This window comes from Protopterus annectens, chromosome 9.part0 (assembly GCF_019279795.1).
Source record: "Protopterus annectens isolate FY-2018-M chromosome 9.part0, PAN1.0, whole genome shotgun sequence".
In the NCBI taxonomy this organism is placed as follows: Eukaryota; Metazoa; Chordata; order Ceratodontiformes; family Protopteridae; genus Protopterus; species Protopterus annectens.
The window spans coordinates 678,124,094-678,142,439 of NC_056743.1; the positions used below are offsets into that span (position 1 = coordinate 678,124,094).

General features: G+C 37.3%; 1 protein-coding gene across 1 annotated transcript in view; it reads right to left on the reverse strand.

The window, feature by feature from the left end:
• ABHD16A (abhydrolase domain containing 16A, phospholipase) overlaps window positions 1–18,346 on the reverse strand; it is a 527,648-nt gene that overhangs the window by 388,401 nt on the left and 120,901 nt on the right. Inside the window, exon 5 of the mRNA XM_044083280.1 lies at window positions 13,810–13,895. Within this exon, the coding sequence (XP_043939215.1) occupies window positions 13,810–13,895 (86 nt within the window). The remainder of the gene's footprint in view (window positions 1–13,809; window positions 13,896–18,346) is intronic.

Below are 18,346 nucleotides of genomic sequence, written 5' to 3' on the forward strand. Positions count from 1 at the left end.
TTATGTCAGAAGGGAGTCTGTTCCAGATTTTGGCAATATAGTTAGAACAGAGGGAGCCACCAGCAGAATTATTGGATTTAACTGTAGTTAATAGGGTTTTTATTTCTAGAATGCAGATCTCGGTCAGAAGAGTAAGGTAGCAGGAGATTTTGGAGAGTGAAGGTGTCTTATCTGTGCAGTTTAAAATGGTGAGTTGGTTGTAGAGTAGAAGTTGGGGAAGTTCTAGCCATTCAAGTTTGAGTGCTGAGCAGTGGTGAGACCTATGTGGCAAGTTTGTGGCAAACTGGGCAATTTTATTATAGCATGACTAATTTGTTTAGTCAGATTTCTTTATGTTGGTGAGAAATGGTGAGGCATAGAGCAGAGTTGAGGTAAGATGTGTTTGGGCAATAGTTATTTAGTAGATTTAGTGAGATATTTGTTTCTGTAGAGCATACCCAACTTTTTCTGTACTTTTTTATTGTTTGGGCAATATGTATACAAAATCTTAAGTTACTATCAATGACTACTCCCAGTAATTTAGTGTGGGATATGGCTGAGATTATAGTACTGTTTAAGGACAGAATATTGAAATTAGGAAGTGGCAAAGTGTGTCTTGTAGGTTCAAAAATCATAAGTTGAGTTTTTTTTAGGGTTTAGGATTAGTTGGGTGCTAGACAGCCATATCTCCACCTTTGAAAAAGCATCCTGTGTTATAATTTGCAGCTGTTGGGGTGATAATGCTGCACATATCAATGTAGAATCATCAGCGTACTGTATGACATATGCATGCTGTGTTGCAGTATGAAGTTTGTTAGTACAATATGGAAAACAGTAAGGAACCCAGGATTAATCTTTGAGGTACTCCAATTGTGACAGGCAGAAGAGAAGAGAGGTCTTACTGCCATTGCATGGCTTGTTAACAGGTAGTCTTGGAACCATGCAGTGGTAGCTGGACTTGGATTTAATTCAATTAATGCATTAATCAGTTTGCTATGCGAGACCATGTCAAAAGCGTTAGAAAGATCAAGAAATATCGAAACAAATTTTCCATTGTTTCTATGAAGATTAACAGTATGACTAAAGGATAACAGAGCTGTGGTGGTGCTACGGCATGGTCAGAAACCATGCTAAGTGTCAGTTTGTTGTTTGTTAGTTTAATAAATAGTGCATGATTTGGGTATGTACACCTCTTTCGAGAATTTTTGCCAGGGGAGAGAGTATGGCTAGACACTTCAGTTGAAGTACCTCCTTTATGTAAGGGGAAAATGTACAATGTTTTCCATATACTGATTTTCAGATATTGATCTGTTAACAAGTATGGATACAGGGTAAGCAATAGTGTGAGGGTAGTTTATTGGCTGCTAGGGTGGTATGTTTTAGTTTAAGCAATTTTTTTATCATGTCTGTTGAGATGGGTTGGAAGTAGAATGCATTATTATTATAATTAGTGAAAGTAGGTGGGGTTGAAGAATGAGTGGAGCTACAGTTATGTGATAGGCTAGAATTGTTTCTGTGAAGTATTTATTAATTAAACTGGGTGGCTATGTTGTCAGTGCTGGAGGTAGTGGTGGGCAGGGCTGCGCTGGCATTCCCTGGCAGGAGGACCTCTAATAACAGACCAGAACGTTTTAGGGTTTTTATGGTGCCCATGTTGGATATTAAGATAGTAGTTAGTTTTGTCTAGTTTGATTCGTCTTTTTGCCTTATTTCTAAGCTCCTGACAAGTCTGTTTGGAAACTTCATTCTTTTTATTTTGGAATTGTGTCCAGGCTTTGTCTCTTGTAGTTAGTAATGCTCTCGTTTCTTTAGTTAGCCATGGAGCACGGTTGGATTTAATTTTTACAGTTCTGGTGGTGCATGGATGTTCAAGATATTAACGAAAGTGAAGTTAACATATTTCATGGCTTCATCTTGGGGTAGGTGTTTGTGTGGAGACCTGTTGCAAAGTTTAAGGTAGGAGGTAAAGTTTTGGGTGTTAAAAGTTCTTCTTGTTCCTTATTTGTTTATAGGATTGGGGTTTTGTTGGGGTGATACGTTGTCTAGGTAGAAAAGGTTGGAAGGTGGTCAGTGGGAGACAGCCTCAGTGAAAGGAGGATGATGGCCTATTGGTTAGTATCCAGTCAAGGATGGATTGTTAGATGACTTGTCAATTCTGGTTGGTGTATGCATAGTTGGGTTTTGAGAGTCACAACTAGACCAGTCAATGTTAAAATTTCCAGTGATAATGGTTTCCCAAAGCAGGTTGTTTGAAGCCTAATGTAGTATTTTTCTGTAGTGGTGAGGTTGCCTTCACGTGTTATGTAGGATCGGATAATGTTTATATACTTATTAGAATTGATTTTTAGTTTTGTGTAGAGCATTTCAGTGTTGTCAATGTTAGGGGTATTGAGATATATGGGTTCTACAGTAAGGTTGTTTCTAAACATTATGGCTATTCCACCCTCTTTTTGTCCCATCAGCCCTCAGAATATTGCATCCTGGTGCAATACTTTCATCATCCCTAGTTTCTGGTTTAAGCCAGGTCTCAGTTACTAAAGCTTGATGTGTGTAGATCAAATGTGTGGCATGGAGGTCTTGGATCTTGTTTGTGATACTTCTGATATTTATGTTTAAAGGGAGTAGGTCAGTTATTTTTTTTTGGGATGGTTTATTAAATTAAATGACTGTTTAGTTTGCTGTTAGTGGGATATATTGGTAGAAGATTTTACAGGTCCAGGGTTTGGGTGAATGTCACCACTATGGGTAATTTTTGCTGCTAAGTTAGCTATGTATCTTGTTAGTTTAGTTAAGTTCTTATGGTAATTCATGGAGAGTTTGGGGGTATATTGTGGAGGGAGTAGGGTGAATGAGGTTTGATATATGAAGGTTGTGTTGATGATAAAGGGGGATAATCTAATGTTAAGCTTGACATATTGTGGGTGGAGGATTGCAGCAGGATTATATTCGTCAATTAGTATATGGTGATAGGAGGTTACATGAACTAGTACTGACAGGTAAATCATTAGTGCAGTGTATAATGGTAGCATATTGTAGTTCTGAAGGGGTTAATTTTATAACTAAGGAGTTTATTAGCGAGTCTTGCAAATTACCTATATAAGGAATTATTAGTGTAATCGTTGTAGAGTGGGCTTAGGACTTGCTCAATTAGAGGAGGATCCCTCTGTATGATTACTGTAGCTTGATTGGTTAGTGCGTAATGTGAGTTCGACCAGTAAAGTACAAGTTTAGGTGTAAAGGGTGGGTGGGAATGGAGGTAGGGGAGAAGAGTGAGCCCGAGTGAAGTGAAGGGCAAATGGAGCGAGAACAGACAGATCTGAGAGATACTGCAGCAAAAGACAAACAATCACTTAGCCAGCAATTTCAGCAAGTACTGAAGCACTGTTTTAATTACAGGGGTAAATTGCACACAATAAGTTAACCAAACAGATATAAATGATAAAGAAGTAGAGGAGGGTAATAATTAAAGCATGTCTGCTCTCAGTGACTTGCCTTTTAAGTATAAAGAATATATGAAAAAACAGTAGGTTTCTATGCCTTTTTCTGTGGTCAGATTTCCTCAGTCAACTTCAGAATGCAGAGGGATTCCTAGGGGAGAAGGCCACCCCAGCAAGATGAGCATGTAACTATCACTAATGAGACAATATTTCACAGTATAGGTATTAAAGGACATACTTTCATTTAGTTTCAGGATTGCCTTTTTTTTGGCTGCAGTTTTCTGATCTTTTGGGTGGATCTTTTCTCTTGAAGGTAGGAGACTTAGCAGGGCACCGTAAGGGAGATCTGTAATATAGTGGTTAGAGTGAGAGATGGCTAGTACACCTTGCAAGGGAGGAGAGACAGCTGGTCCATTATGACAATATTAGATTTGATTTTAGTTTTATATTTATTCATGTTTCTCAGTTCTTTACATTTTTGATGGGTAGTTTGAGTTTTATTTGCTGCCCAGGGTTTCCGGACATCAAAGTTTCATGAGATATTGGTACTTTTGGTCAGCCAAGGGGCAGGAAAGGACTAGTCTCTTTTATGAGTGGAGTTAGTTTGTTTAGTATGCTTGGGAATGTTAAAAGTGAAATATCATGTCATCAAGAGGAAAAATATTTTAGCATGGTCCAGTAATACTGATTGAGGTATGAAATGAAGGTGTCATTTTTGACATTTGAGAGGTTATGTGCCACACTGTAATGTTGTTGTTTTTGGATGCTTGTTTTCTTAAAGCAAACAAAAGGAGATGGTTGCTCCAGTCTGTGATTGGTCCTCTATTTTAGTGAGATCAGTTGAGTAAGTCAGTACAAATTTATTTTGAAATGAGCTGTCGGAGGAGAGTGAAAGCCATTCAATATTAACAGTTACTTAGTATTAATTTTTCTTGAGGAATGTTAGAGGCGAGTCAGCAGAGGACGTCTTCTGTACTGAGAGGATTGTAGGAGTTTATATCCATCCTGGTAGCAATGTACATAGACTTGTGTGCTGGTTTAGTTTGAGAGTTGAACCAGGATTTCTGCCTTGTCAAATTGAGCAGTCAGATGTGCTAGATACAGAAAGAGAAAAAAGAGAGAGAGAGACTTGAAGGGTGTTTTTAGAGTACTGCAACTCCTCCAGCTCTCATGTTTCCGCCAGCTTTACAGATGTTCTAATCTGGCGGAAGCACCTCATTATCATTAGTTTCATTTTTCAGCCAGGTCTCCATTAGTACCACAAAGTCATCTGAGTGGTGGACAAGCCATGAATGAAATTCAGGTATCTGGTTATAAAATGCTTCTTATGTTAATGTGTACAGTGAGTAGAGGAGAGGAGCACTGTAGACTGCTTTGACACTTGTTGCTCTTTCCTCTTACCTTAATAGGAGAGGAACAGATCAGCATTCTTGAAGAGTTGATTTTTGTCTAGGTAGTACTGGTGTTGCACATGGATATCTAGAGTGATAAGAATCTTTTCTCCCTTTTTATTGCTTTTAGGAAAGAAGACAGGGATATTAAGTCTGTCTTATGATAAACTTCTAGACCACTTTAGGGATAAAAAGAAAGATTATTTCTCAAATAAATCCCATCCTTGTGAAAAAATGAGGCAAGGCTGACTCACCATAAATGCTTGCCACTCAGATACTCTCCTAGCCAAAGTCAGAGCAATGAGTAAAACAGTCTTACATTTTTAAGAACTTCAGTTTAGCCTGAGGGGCCGCATCAAAGCACAAAGTTAAGATCCCAAGGATAAAGCATCTATTTCCTTGGTGGAGAAATGCACTGCAATGTTTTCAAAAACTGTTTAACTTGAAAATTGTTAGAAGAGGGATCTAAGGGCAGAAGAGCAGAAATGGCCAACAAATGAACCTTGATGGAAGAATAAGAGTAACTTGCACAAATAATCAAGAACAAGAGGCTGCTGGGCCTGAAAATGGTTCCGATTCTTGGGCTGGCACCAACTAGAAATTTTTCACTTGTACATATATATATTTTTAGTAGTATATTTTTGACTGTGCAGCCCCAGGAAAAGGTGCCTAACAAGTATCAAAAGTCCATCTAGGCACGGAGATGAAGAGTTTTCAGGTTGGGGTGGTACCAAACAACCCCATATCTTGTATGAGCAAAACCAGTTGGTGGGGAAGACTGCAGTAACTACTCTTGACCAGACTAAAAAGAAGGGAGAAACACTGTCACCTGGGCCAAAAGGGAGTCACCACTGCAATTGTTGTGGACTCCCTCTGGATCTTTAAAAGAACCCTAGACATCAGCAGGAAAGGTGGAAAAGCATAAGAGGAGCATTCCCGTCCCAGGGAATGAGAAGGCATCTGTATTCCAAGCCTGTTTATAAGAAGTCCTGGAATAAAATTTAAGCTTTCTGTTCCGAGAGGAGCCAAGCAGATCTACTTGAGGTGTTCCCCATACTTGGATCAATTATTTGACGACCCCATGATGAAGTTTCCATTCACTGGGGTTCTGTCCTGGACCACCTTAGCTTGTCAGCAATCAAACTGTGCTCTGAAGGAATATATGAAGCTTAGAGAGACAAACTGAGCAAGTTGCTATCTCCTAGGCTATCACAGGAAGTCTGCAAAGAGCAAAGCAATGTCCAAAAACCTCAAACTATTAACTCAAACAAATTGGACATATCAGAAGATGCAGTGAAAACACGACACAAATGTATTAAACACACGGAATAAAAATGATAAGCAATAAAAAACTGAGCGCTTTCATCCCTTAACGTGTATGGGACTTCTTCAGAACAATCTTGTAACCCATACTGAGCTCTATTTGCTAAACCAGGTGTCCCTCAATCTCCTTTCATTGGTCATTAGTTGTATGCATTCATATGACAAACAAAACCATAAAGTAAGATGCATTAAACAATATATTAAAAATGTATTGCTTCAAATAATTAAAAACAATGTATATACACACAAATCCAATTATCTAACAAAATGCTAAGTAAAAGAACTAAAAAAATAGTATTGAGTTTGGCATAATTTTAACACTTAGTGAATGTGAATTGAATAAACCAGAGAGTAGTCCACATTAAGTTTGAGCTGCCTCAGCAAATCCCTTGTTTCTAATTGTTCTTCCCATTGACCCCCATGGGATTTTTTGTAACCCTTTCAACTAATGAAAATTAAATCTGGCTACATACTGATGTGCTTAAGACCATCCACCCTTCCTTAATATCCAAAAAGTGCTCATACTTTTCAAGAAGCCTTCTTTTTGTTCTACTTATATAAAATACTGCACAGTTGGTACAAGAAGCACAGTATACAACCTCTTTTGTACTACAGTTACAATAAGCTTTGCTTTTGACCTCAAAGCTGTTACCCAAAAGAACACTGCTATCTTCAAGTATGTGTACACACAGTCTGCAGAAAGGATATTACTTGGTACCAGCTTTTGTTTATGTACCACATCAGTGTGGTGTTGTCTGTGTAAATTTGTATGTATCCTGAGGGCTAGAGATGGGTAAAAAAACCACACTTGTAAGTGTTGATCATTGGCAACATCTCCCTGACATTTAGCTGCTTTTTTCTGTCATAAAGAGTTCCACATACCTTGCATTTTCACCCATTTGGAGTCTGCACCTCACATTAGGTCTTAAGCATCTGCAGTGTCAGACTGCAAAAGGTGTGGGGAAATAAGAATAGGAGACATGGAGACTTGGTGCACAGGGCACTGAGGATTCCCTGAGAACACACACAGGTATTCCAATTATCAAGTGCATCTTTGTTGAATTATATTCAAAACCCATTTGTCTGTCACACTCTAGTACCACAAGGGAAGATGTTGCTTCAAGGGAAATGGAGAAGCTGCTGGGGGGGGGGGGTCAAGTTTGAACAGGGAAGCAGTCATGCTGACTGGGTGGACTGTCCTTGATTTTGGGCAAATTTTCCTATTTTTGGAGCTTTCCTGCAAGTGCCTTAAAATCATGTGTATTTGCATCTTGCTGCTTAAAAAAACACTTATTGAAAAAGGAAGCTGAGGAAGAAAGGAGAGTTGAAAAATCTGAGCAACTCCTTGAATCAACTTTCCCCATTCATCACACTTCTTGATCACCTCATCTACAGAATGACCAACTAGTACTTCTTACATATGTGACAGAATTTAAAATGTCAGTTGAGAACAAAGTCATGACAGTCGTTTCAATACTGACCCAGGTACAGCATCTCTATCGGAGGAATCAACTTGAGATTCAGATGAAAGAAAGGCAGTGAAAGAATTTTACCTCAGAAGAAATGAAGGGAGGTTAAGCAATGACTTCTGCATGTTCTTAAAGATTAAAATCAAAAACTTTAGCATATGACCTTGACAGTTTAAAATTATGAGCGACAAAATACTAGAGGAATATAAAGTCTTTCCCAACTTATCCAATGCTTTCCCATCCTTATTAGGGGAATGGGATTAGAAACAGTAATCTGTTTCACAGATTTTGAAAGAGAAATCACAACAGGATCTGCTCTAGCATTAGAAAGTAAAAGCTTAAACGTCTCTGACACCTTGTATAATCTGTCAGACTTCCTAGCAGCAGGACATTGACCATCAGGCAAGTTAAATACATTCTATTAAACAGGCACCATAGGGAGGATAGCTACATAAATTAGCATTTCCAGTAACAATTCATAATAAATTTTTTGTGCTGCAGGAATTTCATTCTGCTCCTATTGAAAAAACTCTTTCATCTTAAAAGTTTCAGAAAAGGATAAATCTTAAGTCGGGAAATTTGAACCCATACTTTCCTAAGAATTAGAGAACTCAGAATGTGAAGAAATTCCTGAGATGCAACCCTTCCATGACTGCTCTTCTGAATGAAAATCCTCATCAGAAAAAGAGGGAACTCTTGCTTTTCTTGCCTAATGAAACAGAAGACAAGAAAAAGGTATTAATGACTTCCTTAGCAAATCCTAGAAAGTCTTTGTGATCCATGAAAATAGTAACAGGACATGGGAAAAGGTCTCTCACTATGTTCACCTTTCCTGGACGTTTTCTTGGAAAAAGGCAAACTCTCATCAAACATTCTAGTCCCAAGTACAAGTTCCCTACCCCAGCTAAGAGAACAGTTTCCTTCCCCTTTCCCCGAGACTGAAAAATTGCCTCGCACTTGCCCAGAAAGAGCAACCCTACAGCTGCAGATGATGTGACTACCCCCCCATAATCTTAGGTGGCTGCATGTGTTACACCAAGAGGATCAGGGGGGAAAAGATGAGCTACCCAACAAATAACAAGCTGCCAAAGCAGAGTCAACTACTAGTGGTCAAGATAAAACAAGAGCTGGCCTGATACCCAAGACACCTCGACAACTTTCTTCTTCTTGCTAACATGGGAAGGTAAGATGGTGGAAACAGAAGGCTGCTCCATTGGTAAGCCAAGAAAGAGACCATGAAAGTGGATACTGGAACCTGAACAAGTTAGTAAAGGTTAAAGCAGACAAGTGGTTCTGAGGTAAGCTAACCACAGATCACCACCCCCAAAGTACAGTGTCCCCCCCAAAAACACAAACATTCAAATTCCGACTAAAATTCCAGTCGGAAAAACTAAACTTTTCCACAAAAAGTTCGCATAGGCATTTACATGTCAACTTCCTTAGAAATGAAATAACAGTCCCCACAGCAATAAGTCTCTTTGCTACATACAATAAATCATTCAGAAAACACAGGTATTCCTCAAAAAATTGTTGCTTATTGGAAAGTTTTCCCCAACAAGGAACTTACCTGCCCAGCTCTGAAGAATCACTACCCAAACAACAATTTAATGGGGCTTGCCGAAGCAGCACTCTTCAGCGAGAAATAAACTCTGAAAAGCTATGCACTCTTATGTAAGCTGGCCAGTTACAACAAGATAAGACTCAAAGTAGCTTAGGCTACTGAAACAGTACTTTTTACATTGAACATGTTAGGGTTCCCAGAGAGCTAATCACATTATCTGAAAAAACAATGCATTAAGTTTACAGTGGGCAAGGGAAAGATAAAAGAATAGAAAGTGTGCAGATTGGGGGTACAGACTGACCCAGACAAAGCAGAGCAAAAATGCAAAGGAGGTGAAGATACAAACCACCAAAATATGATGTGAAAGTGAATGAGAAGAAATAAAAACACAAATTAGAAGAAAGGAAAAGAAAGAATATTAAATAATACAACCGTGGCTTACAGTAAGAGAATCCAAAAAGGGGACAAATAATTAATCAGACACACTATTAGAGTGGTGGTGCTGTGGTAGCATTGTCGCCTCATAGCAAGACGTTGTCCCATTCGATTCTCAGCTAGAGCGTCTTCTGTGTGGAGGCATACGTGAATGTGGCGTGCCTTCGTTGAAGGTTGTGCGTCAGGGCTGGTAACCCGGTATGTAAAAATCCACTACCAATCATTAGCGGACCGGAGTTCCGCTGTGGCGACCCCTAACCGGGAAAAGCCGAAAGACACAAACAAACTATTAGAGACATGGTATTCTGCTTTTGCATCCTCCACCAGTTTCCACCGTAATACCTCATTTACACATGTAGATGGTCCCACCAAATTCTTACTACTGCACCCCAAGCTTATATATATAAACTCTGACAGCAACCTCAGAATTGTGAAGTTCCCATTTTCACTCACTGTCTTGCTATTCCAGAATTCATAATTATGAGAGTCTGAATAGCAAATGGTTACCACTTATTCTCACTTTTTCCATACAAATGTAAATACTATTTGAACATACATACAACCATTTCAAACCATTCAACACATGCAAAAAACAGGTTTCACCTTTTATAACCATATTTTGATGGAATCTATAACAAACCATCTATACCTGGCTTTGTCTGCTTCTATTCTCACATTTTAATCCTTCTAATAAAATGCTAAACTCATTAATTTGATAATAAAAAATGTCCGCAGAACAGCACAAAGTGTTGTCAGCTTAATATTTTTTCCCCTATATATTTTCTTTACACACGTAGTAATTGCCATTGCTTCATTACCATTTCACCTTCCTCATTAAATCACCTATCCATCAAAATTTTCTCCACCTTAGTCTTTTCCAAAAACTAACTTCTTTTCTGCATTTCAAAAATATTTTTGAACAAGTCTTTAATTTTTGGCCTTCTCTTTTCATACAGCTTTTTTTCTATTTTAAGACAATGAAAGTATTTAACATCTAACAATCTTATATTCAAGTTCTTTCTGTATCTTGATGTTCTCTGGTATTACTATCACAAATTTTCTTTTTTACATTTGTCTTTAAAGGCTATTTACCACTCCATCCAATAAATATTTTAAGCTTCTTCTGACCCCCCCACCCCATTTGCTGCCATGACCACCATCCCAACTGGACAGGGTTCTGTCCTAAGAATTTTGAATCCAGTCTCTTATCACTAGCTGAAGTTCATGTTCAGAGTCTGTTTGTAGCAGAGGTACACTGTCTGCATTCAGCAGTTTGTCAACCTGTCCCCTCTGACCCATTTGCTAATGCTGTTTAATCAGTAATATGAACAGCAGTGGGCTCAGAGCAGAGCCATGATGCACATTCAAATCCACTAGGAACCCCTCCAACAGTTCAAATACTGTTTGCACATTTGTTAATTAGGTCAGTGTACAAACCCTGCACTAATTCTACCAATGTTTCTGGGACTGCAAACCACTGCACAACTTACCCAATTCAGCATTCTTGGAACCCTGTTGTATGATTTCTCAAAGTCTAGGAATGACAGGTGGGACATCTTCACCCTTCTTTTCCACTGCAAATATTGGATCAGTTATGTTACATCATGAGCTGAATCCAAACTGCTCATCTCCCATCCGACTTTCTGCTACTCCTCTGTGTATTCATCTATTAATCATCATCTCCAGCACTTTCACGCAGTGCGCAATGATTTTTACTTCTCTGGACTGCCTCCTTTGTTTTTGTACAATGGCACCACAATACTTGGTCTTCAATTTCATTGGATATGCCTCTCTCACCATATTGTGATGAATATCCTATAGTGCCATTTTCCCCCAAAAAGCCCCCACATCTTGATCATAGCTTGACTGAAATATCACACTTTATGAGCCTTCTCATATGACTTGCACTTTTAGATTTAAAAATTAACATTTAAATTATCATTTTACAGAACTGTGTTTAATGTCAGCCTTTTTCATGTTTCTTAATCTTTTTTAGTACCACCTTCCTCCTCTTCTTCTGTAATACATTCAGATGATCTTTTACCTTTTTCTTCCATTTGCAATATATATTTTAGTAGTTTTAATCTTCTCTGTAGTTGCAACAGACAGATTTAGTTTAATTTAAATGCTCATTCTGTTCACCTTCCTCATTCCATGCACAGCATTATACAGATACATAACTGTTGCTTACGGCATTTTTTAAATTTCCAATATTCTTGTTTTAAGATGAATCAATATCACTTTTTTCCTCAATTACAGAGCAATGTAACCAACAATGACCATCCTGGTCACATTCTGTTCACTATATCATATAATTTACAATGCAACCTTTCTCCATATTAACTACAATGCATTTAATGGCAATTTATTCAACAGAAAATAAGTTCAATTAAAACAATTCAAATTTAAAAAACTGGAAATTAAATTCCAAAAGTCTCATTCAAAAGGCTTTCAGATTATTCCAATAAGAGAAAGCTCCTTTACACCCATCTGCCATTAAATATATTTGGTACTTTTAATGAAGCCAAGGCTTTCTATCCACCAAATGATATGTTTCAATGGTTTTGCGTTACATTATGAACCATACTGCAGTTTTCAGTCATGTACTGCACAATGCTCTTACAATGTATATTGTTTTAAACCTCATACTGCAGTCAGTAAAAGCAAAGACTTACCAAAGCACACAAACTGTCTCTTCAGAAATAAAAATAAAAAATTTCACATCTAAAAATATTAGTTTCCTATATGAATAATGGACAAGGTTTCCTCTACTTTAAAACCCAGTAGTTTAAACATTTAAGCCCTAATTCACATAGCTCCCTAGATTTTTGTCTTTTTATTTACTTATTTGTATCTAGCTTCACACCTTTTGTATGAAAAACAAGGATTACATGTTTAATTTGCAGCATAATCCTGAACACTCCTATTTTGTCCTTAATTTCTGCTTTCCTTGGCCACAACGATCATTTCTTCATGCTTGCTCTAAGAGACATTCAAGCTCCAAGCTCTTTTGTTTACTAGGGATAACAAGTGATAACGCAGCAAGTACAATATTTCCTTGTGAAGTAACAGATCACAAAATATTTCATCCGTTAAGTTATTCAGAAAAAAGCAGACTGTTTTGGTGCCAAGTACCTTAACCATTTTAACAACATCTAGCCCGCCTTACTGCAATTCAACAATTACTTCATGCCTGTGCTGCCAAAGCATCCAGTTCCAGGTCCATTACCACTGCCTGTTTCTCAAGCTCTTCACATGAGCTCCATTCCCCCTCCATTGTGGTAGGACAGTGATTTCAATCCCATACAAAAGGAGGAAACATTTTCCTGAAGCCCTAGCTTTTTTTTTTTTTTTTGGCAATACTGGATGCTTGACTTATTTTCTGCACAAATCAAAGGGTCATGTGTTCAAAACTGTGCATCAGGCTCAAATTTCTCCCAGTCAGTACAGATACCACTTGGAGCCTACCTAAGAACAGGTCTCAAGCCTAATGACACTCTCACAGTGACAACAAAAATTAAAACAACAATAAGAGTTAAAACATTTCTGCCTCCTCAATTCTGCTCTACTTTATGTTCAGGGCATACAAAAACGAGAATTCAAACCCTTAAGGATTATTTGTCGGAGTTTCATTGTATTAACCAAGTTAGCAAATAATGATGATTTTAAACTACAGTGATCAAAGGAGCAAAAACTAAACACTTCAAAACCAAAAAAAAGAAGTACTTTGAGAATAAAATGCGGCTGAAGTACATCAAAAGCTTCCTGACACACAGTGGGAGATGTGCAGCGTTCAAAAGGGTGAGAGAAAATGAAGATAACAAACAACGCAGGCTACATAAAAGGGAACCTCAAGCCTACCTAAGCCAGCACCACACTAGCATGAGACCACAACTGGCTTCTCACAGAAAGGCTGCCACTAAATGAAGATATGAGTCAGATGGGTATCAAGATGTTACGATTTACCTGCTACAATGAGCCTTCTAAAGAAAGATTAGTATCAAACACCAACATAAAACAAACATAATATTCTAACAGTGCATTTGCTTCATTTCTAAATACAGACTATTAGAAATCTGTGTCAACTGCACTGGGTTAATCAAGTCAGCTTGTGCCAAAGTTAACAGTGAACACTTTTTGCATTCCACTGTCATCTCACCCTAAGTGGACAAAATAGAAATTCTACACATATCTTCAGTTAGTAAGAAACGTACCTTATTTTCAAGGGAATTGTTTTTCTTAGTTTCTTCTAGAATAGCAACGAATTGTAGATATTCGGGATTGGTCCACCGTCCTAGCCCTGTGGAAGGAAAGGTTTACAATAACATACTGATCAGAGATATTTTAGGGTACTGTTGCAGTAAAGTGTCTCACTAGAAAAGCTGTGCTTTTTGTCATTTAAGTACCTAAAATGGATGAGGCCAGACAGATAGTGAAACAGAAGCAGCAAAAAAAGGCATCACATACTTTATTATTCTTATTACTCTTGTGGCTTATATAAAATTTACCTGTATAACATATACAGTCATCAGTTTTCTAGTTTTATCTTTTTACAATAAGCAATAGCCACAAACACATTCTGGACAAGGTGCCTGTCAATTGTGAAATGCATCCACTCAAACGCTATGTGCGCACCTATGGGAAATATGGAAAATGCATATTCACCTTTGGAAGGTGGGAAGAAACTGGAGCACAAAAGGAGAAAAAAACACAAGGATGCAGTGAGATATGCAAGTTTCACACACAAGGCAATACAGATAAAATAATCTAACTGAAAAACTTCTTAACATGAGCTGGGAGCCCAAGTCGCTGTGCCACTTCATATACTTGTATAAATGAATGTTTATATGTACACTTGTATGTACATATTGTTAACTCTATAGTTTTGTGGACACATACATATAAACTCTAAAGCTATACGTGTGTAAGTATGTGTGCATACATTATCTACATATATATATACACACACACACACACACACACATATATATATATATATACATACATATACATATATATATATATATATATATATACACATACACACACACACACATATATATATGTATATATAATGTATGTAAATATATATATATATATATATATATATATATATATATATATATATATATGCATATATAATGTATGTGTGTATACGTATGTATATATAAAACAGTGGATATAAAAAAAAGTTTACACACCCCTGTTAAAATGCCAGGTTATTGTGATATAAAAAAAGAGACCACAAACCATTTCAAAATTTTTCCCACCTTTAATGTGACCTATAGCCTGTACAATTTAATTGATCTATTAGGGGGAAAAATATAAAAAAACATACAATAAGCTGGTTGCATAAGAGTACACACCCTTAAATACTTTGCTGAAGCACTTTTTGATTTAATTACAGCATTCAGTCTTCTTGGGTACACACCTGCCATCAATTAGAGAGACTCTGATTAACCCCAAATAAAGTTCAGCTGTTCTAGTAAGATTTTCCTAACATTTACTCAGTTGCCTGCTACAGCAAAAGCCATGGTTCACAGACAGCTTACAAAGCATCAAAGGGAACTCACTGTTGAAAGGTATCAGTCTGGAGAAGGGTACAAAAATACATGTCCACAGCATTGGATATACTATGGAACACAGTGAAGACAGTCATCAAAATGTGGAGAAAATATGGGACAACGGTGACATTGCAAAGAACTGGACGTCCTTCCAAAATTGATGAAAAGACAAGTCGAAAAGAGGCTGCCAAGAGACCTACAGCAATACTGAAGGATCTGCAGGAACTTCTGGCAAGCACTGGTTGTGTATTACACATGACAACAATCTCCCGTATTCTCCATATGTCTGGGCTATGGGCTATGGTTGCAAGATGAAAGCCTTTGCTTACACAGAAAAACATCCAGGCCCGGCTAAAATTTGCAAAACAATACATCAAGTCTCCAAAAAGCATGTGGGAAAATGTGTTATGGTCTGATGTGACCAAGCTTGAACTTATCGGCCAGAATTCCAAAAGGTACGTTTGGCGCAAAAACAACACTTGACTGTGAGGATGGTGTTCTTTTGGCGATGCGAAGTATGGTGGTGGCAGTATCATGCTTTGGGGTTACTTTGCTTCAGCTGGAACTGGGGCTTTAGTCAAGCTGGTGGGAATTATGAACAGTTCCAAATATCAGTCACTTTTGGCCCAAGACCTAAATCTGTGGGGGTGACCTGAAGAGGGCTGTGCACAAACGATGTCCTCGTAATCGGACAGATTTGGAGCACTCTTGCAAGGAAGAGTGGACAAATGCTGCCAAGTCAAGATGTGCCATGCTGATAGACTCTTACCCAAGAAGACTGAGTGCTGTAATTAAAGGAAAAGCTGCTTCAGCAAAGTATTAGTTTAAGGGTATGCACAACTATGCAACCAGCTTATTGTGCATTTTTTTATTTTTTATATTTTTTCCCCTAACAAGATGCGTTTGTTTTTCAATTGAATTGTACAGGATATAGGTCACATTAAATGTGGGAAAAGTTTTGAAACAATTTATTGTGGTCTCGTTTTTTATATCACAGAAATCCAGCATTTTAACAGGTGTGACTAGACTTTTTATATCCAGTGTGTGTGTGTGTGTGTGTGTGTGTGTGTGTGTGTGTGTTTGAACTTTATATATATATATATATATATATATATATATATATATATATATATATATATATATATATATATATATATATGTACATATATATATATATATATATATATATATATATATATATATGTGTATATATATATATATATATATGTACATATATATATATATATATATATATATATATATATATATATATATATATATATATATATATAAATATATATATATATATATATATATATATATGGGTCTACTTTTCTTTGCGGAGACCTCATTATTTTGAAAAAGAAAAGTACGAACCAAACCCAATTACGTGAAAGTGCACTTAAATGAAAGTGCACTTCCGCGAATATCAGTTCACCGAACAGGTAATAAAAACAAAAAAAGGAAACACTGCAGCACCGAAGTGTGCTACACTGGAGATAACGGAATATACCAGTTTACCCACTGTTGTTCAATCTTGGAGTTGGTATATTTAAAGTAGGGGGGATGTGGGGGGTACAGAGGGATGCTTGCCCCCCTGCAAAATTACCTTTGCAGCATTTCCTTTTTTGTTTTTATTACTAGTTCAGTGAACCAGTATTTCCGACAGTGCACTTTCGTTTAACTGGGTTCGTACTTTCTTTTTCGAAATAATATATATATATATATATATATATATATATATATATATATACACAACACTAATCCTCTGAATGCTAAGACTGCCCAAGGTAGTATACCTTCAACTAGTTTATCGAGTATAGTTCGAAGGAAAATACAACTAGAAAATAATGTGGATTTTCCTCTACCCATCAGAACAGGGAGAAAGAGATCATTAGACATGGAAAACGACAGGGGGGCAAAGAGGAAGGAGTATCATATAGGCCAACAGCAACGGACACTACCAAAATATTGGAACAATCAAGTTTAGTATATAACATTTCGAAATATAGATTGGATGTGTCTGAAGTTGCAGTGTTAAATAAAGGTTTGTCATTCATTCCGAGTTCTAATTTGGATATCAGTCAAGCTGTTTTATCACTTAGACTGTTTGTAAGGAAAATTGCTCTCAAGTTATTTTTTAAGGATTCCAATAGTGCAACTTATGCACATGTTGAAAATGAGTTCAAGAGAAAAAGTGTCTTCACCTCCCACCTCCAACCGAGTTTGGAAATATTTATGAGAGCAGTTGAGAAGGATCTCTATGAAGGCTTTAGTAGTGCAACATCAATTGGTAATGGAAATCTTAATAAAGCAGAACGTCAAGCTTTACAGAATTTACGAAACAATAGCCAAATAGTGATTAGAGCCGCAGACAAAGGAGGACCAGTAGTGGTGATGGACAGCTTGTACTACGAAATGAAGATGTTAGAGCTCTTGAATGATTCATCATATGAAGTGATATCCGTAGAGACAGTTGATGAAATACTACAAAGCCTGAGTCGGAGCCTACATGAGTGTAAATGTTTGGGCCTTCTCTCTGAAGATTTATATAACTATTTTTCAGTAGAGGCACCTATGATACCTATGTTAACTGGTCTACCCAAAATACACAAAAACCCTCAAACACCAGCAATGCGACCTGTAGTGTCTGGAGCTGGATGGGTGACTGAACCCTTATCAATTTACCTTGATCATGAATTGAAAAAGGTTTTGGATATACATGATCCAGTGCTAAGAGACACTGAGCAGTTTTTGAGGGAATTCTATAAACAAATGGCGGAAGTAACAAACTTTGGTAATATTATATTTGTGACTATGGACGTTGTTTCATTGTTCACAAGTATACCAAACGATGAAGGAATTAGTAACTTGAAATGTTTTTTAACTGAAAAAGTAAAGTGCAACCATATCAAAGTGGATTTATTATATTTTCTGCTAGAATTAGTACTGGAGAACAACATTTTTTTGTTCAAACAGTCCTGTTACAAACAACTGAAGGGCGTAGCTATGGGCACCAGTTGTGCAAATAGCTACGCCAATTTGGTTATGGCAACGTTTGAAATTAAGTTTATCCTTGGTGACCCACATATTGTGTTTTTCAAGAGGTTTGTAGATGACCTTTTCTTTGTATGGAAGGGGTCTGTGGAAGCACTGAATGAATTTCATCACAAATTAAATAGTAGCA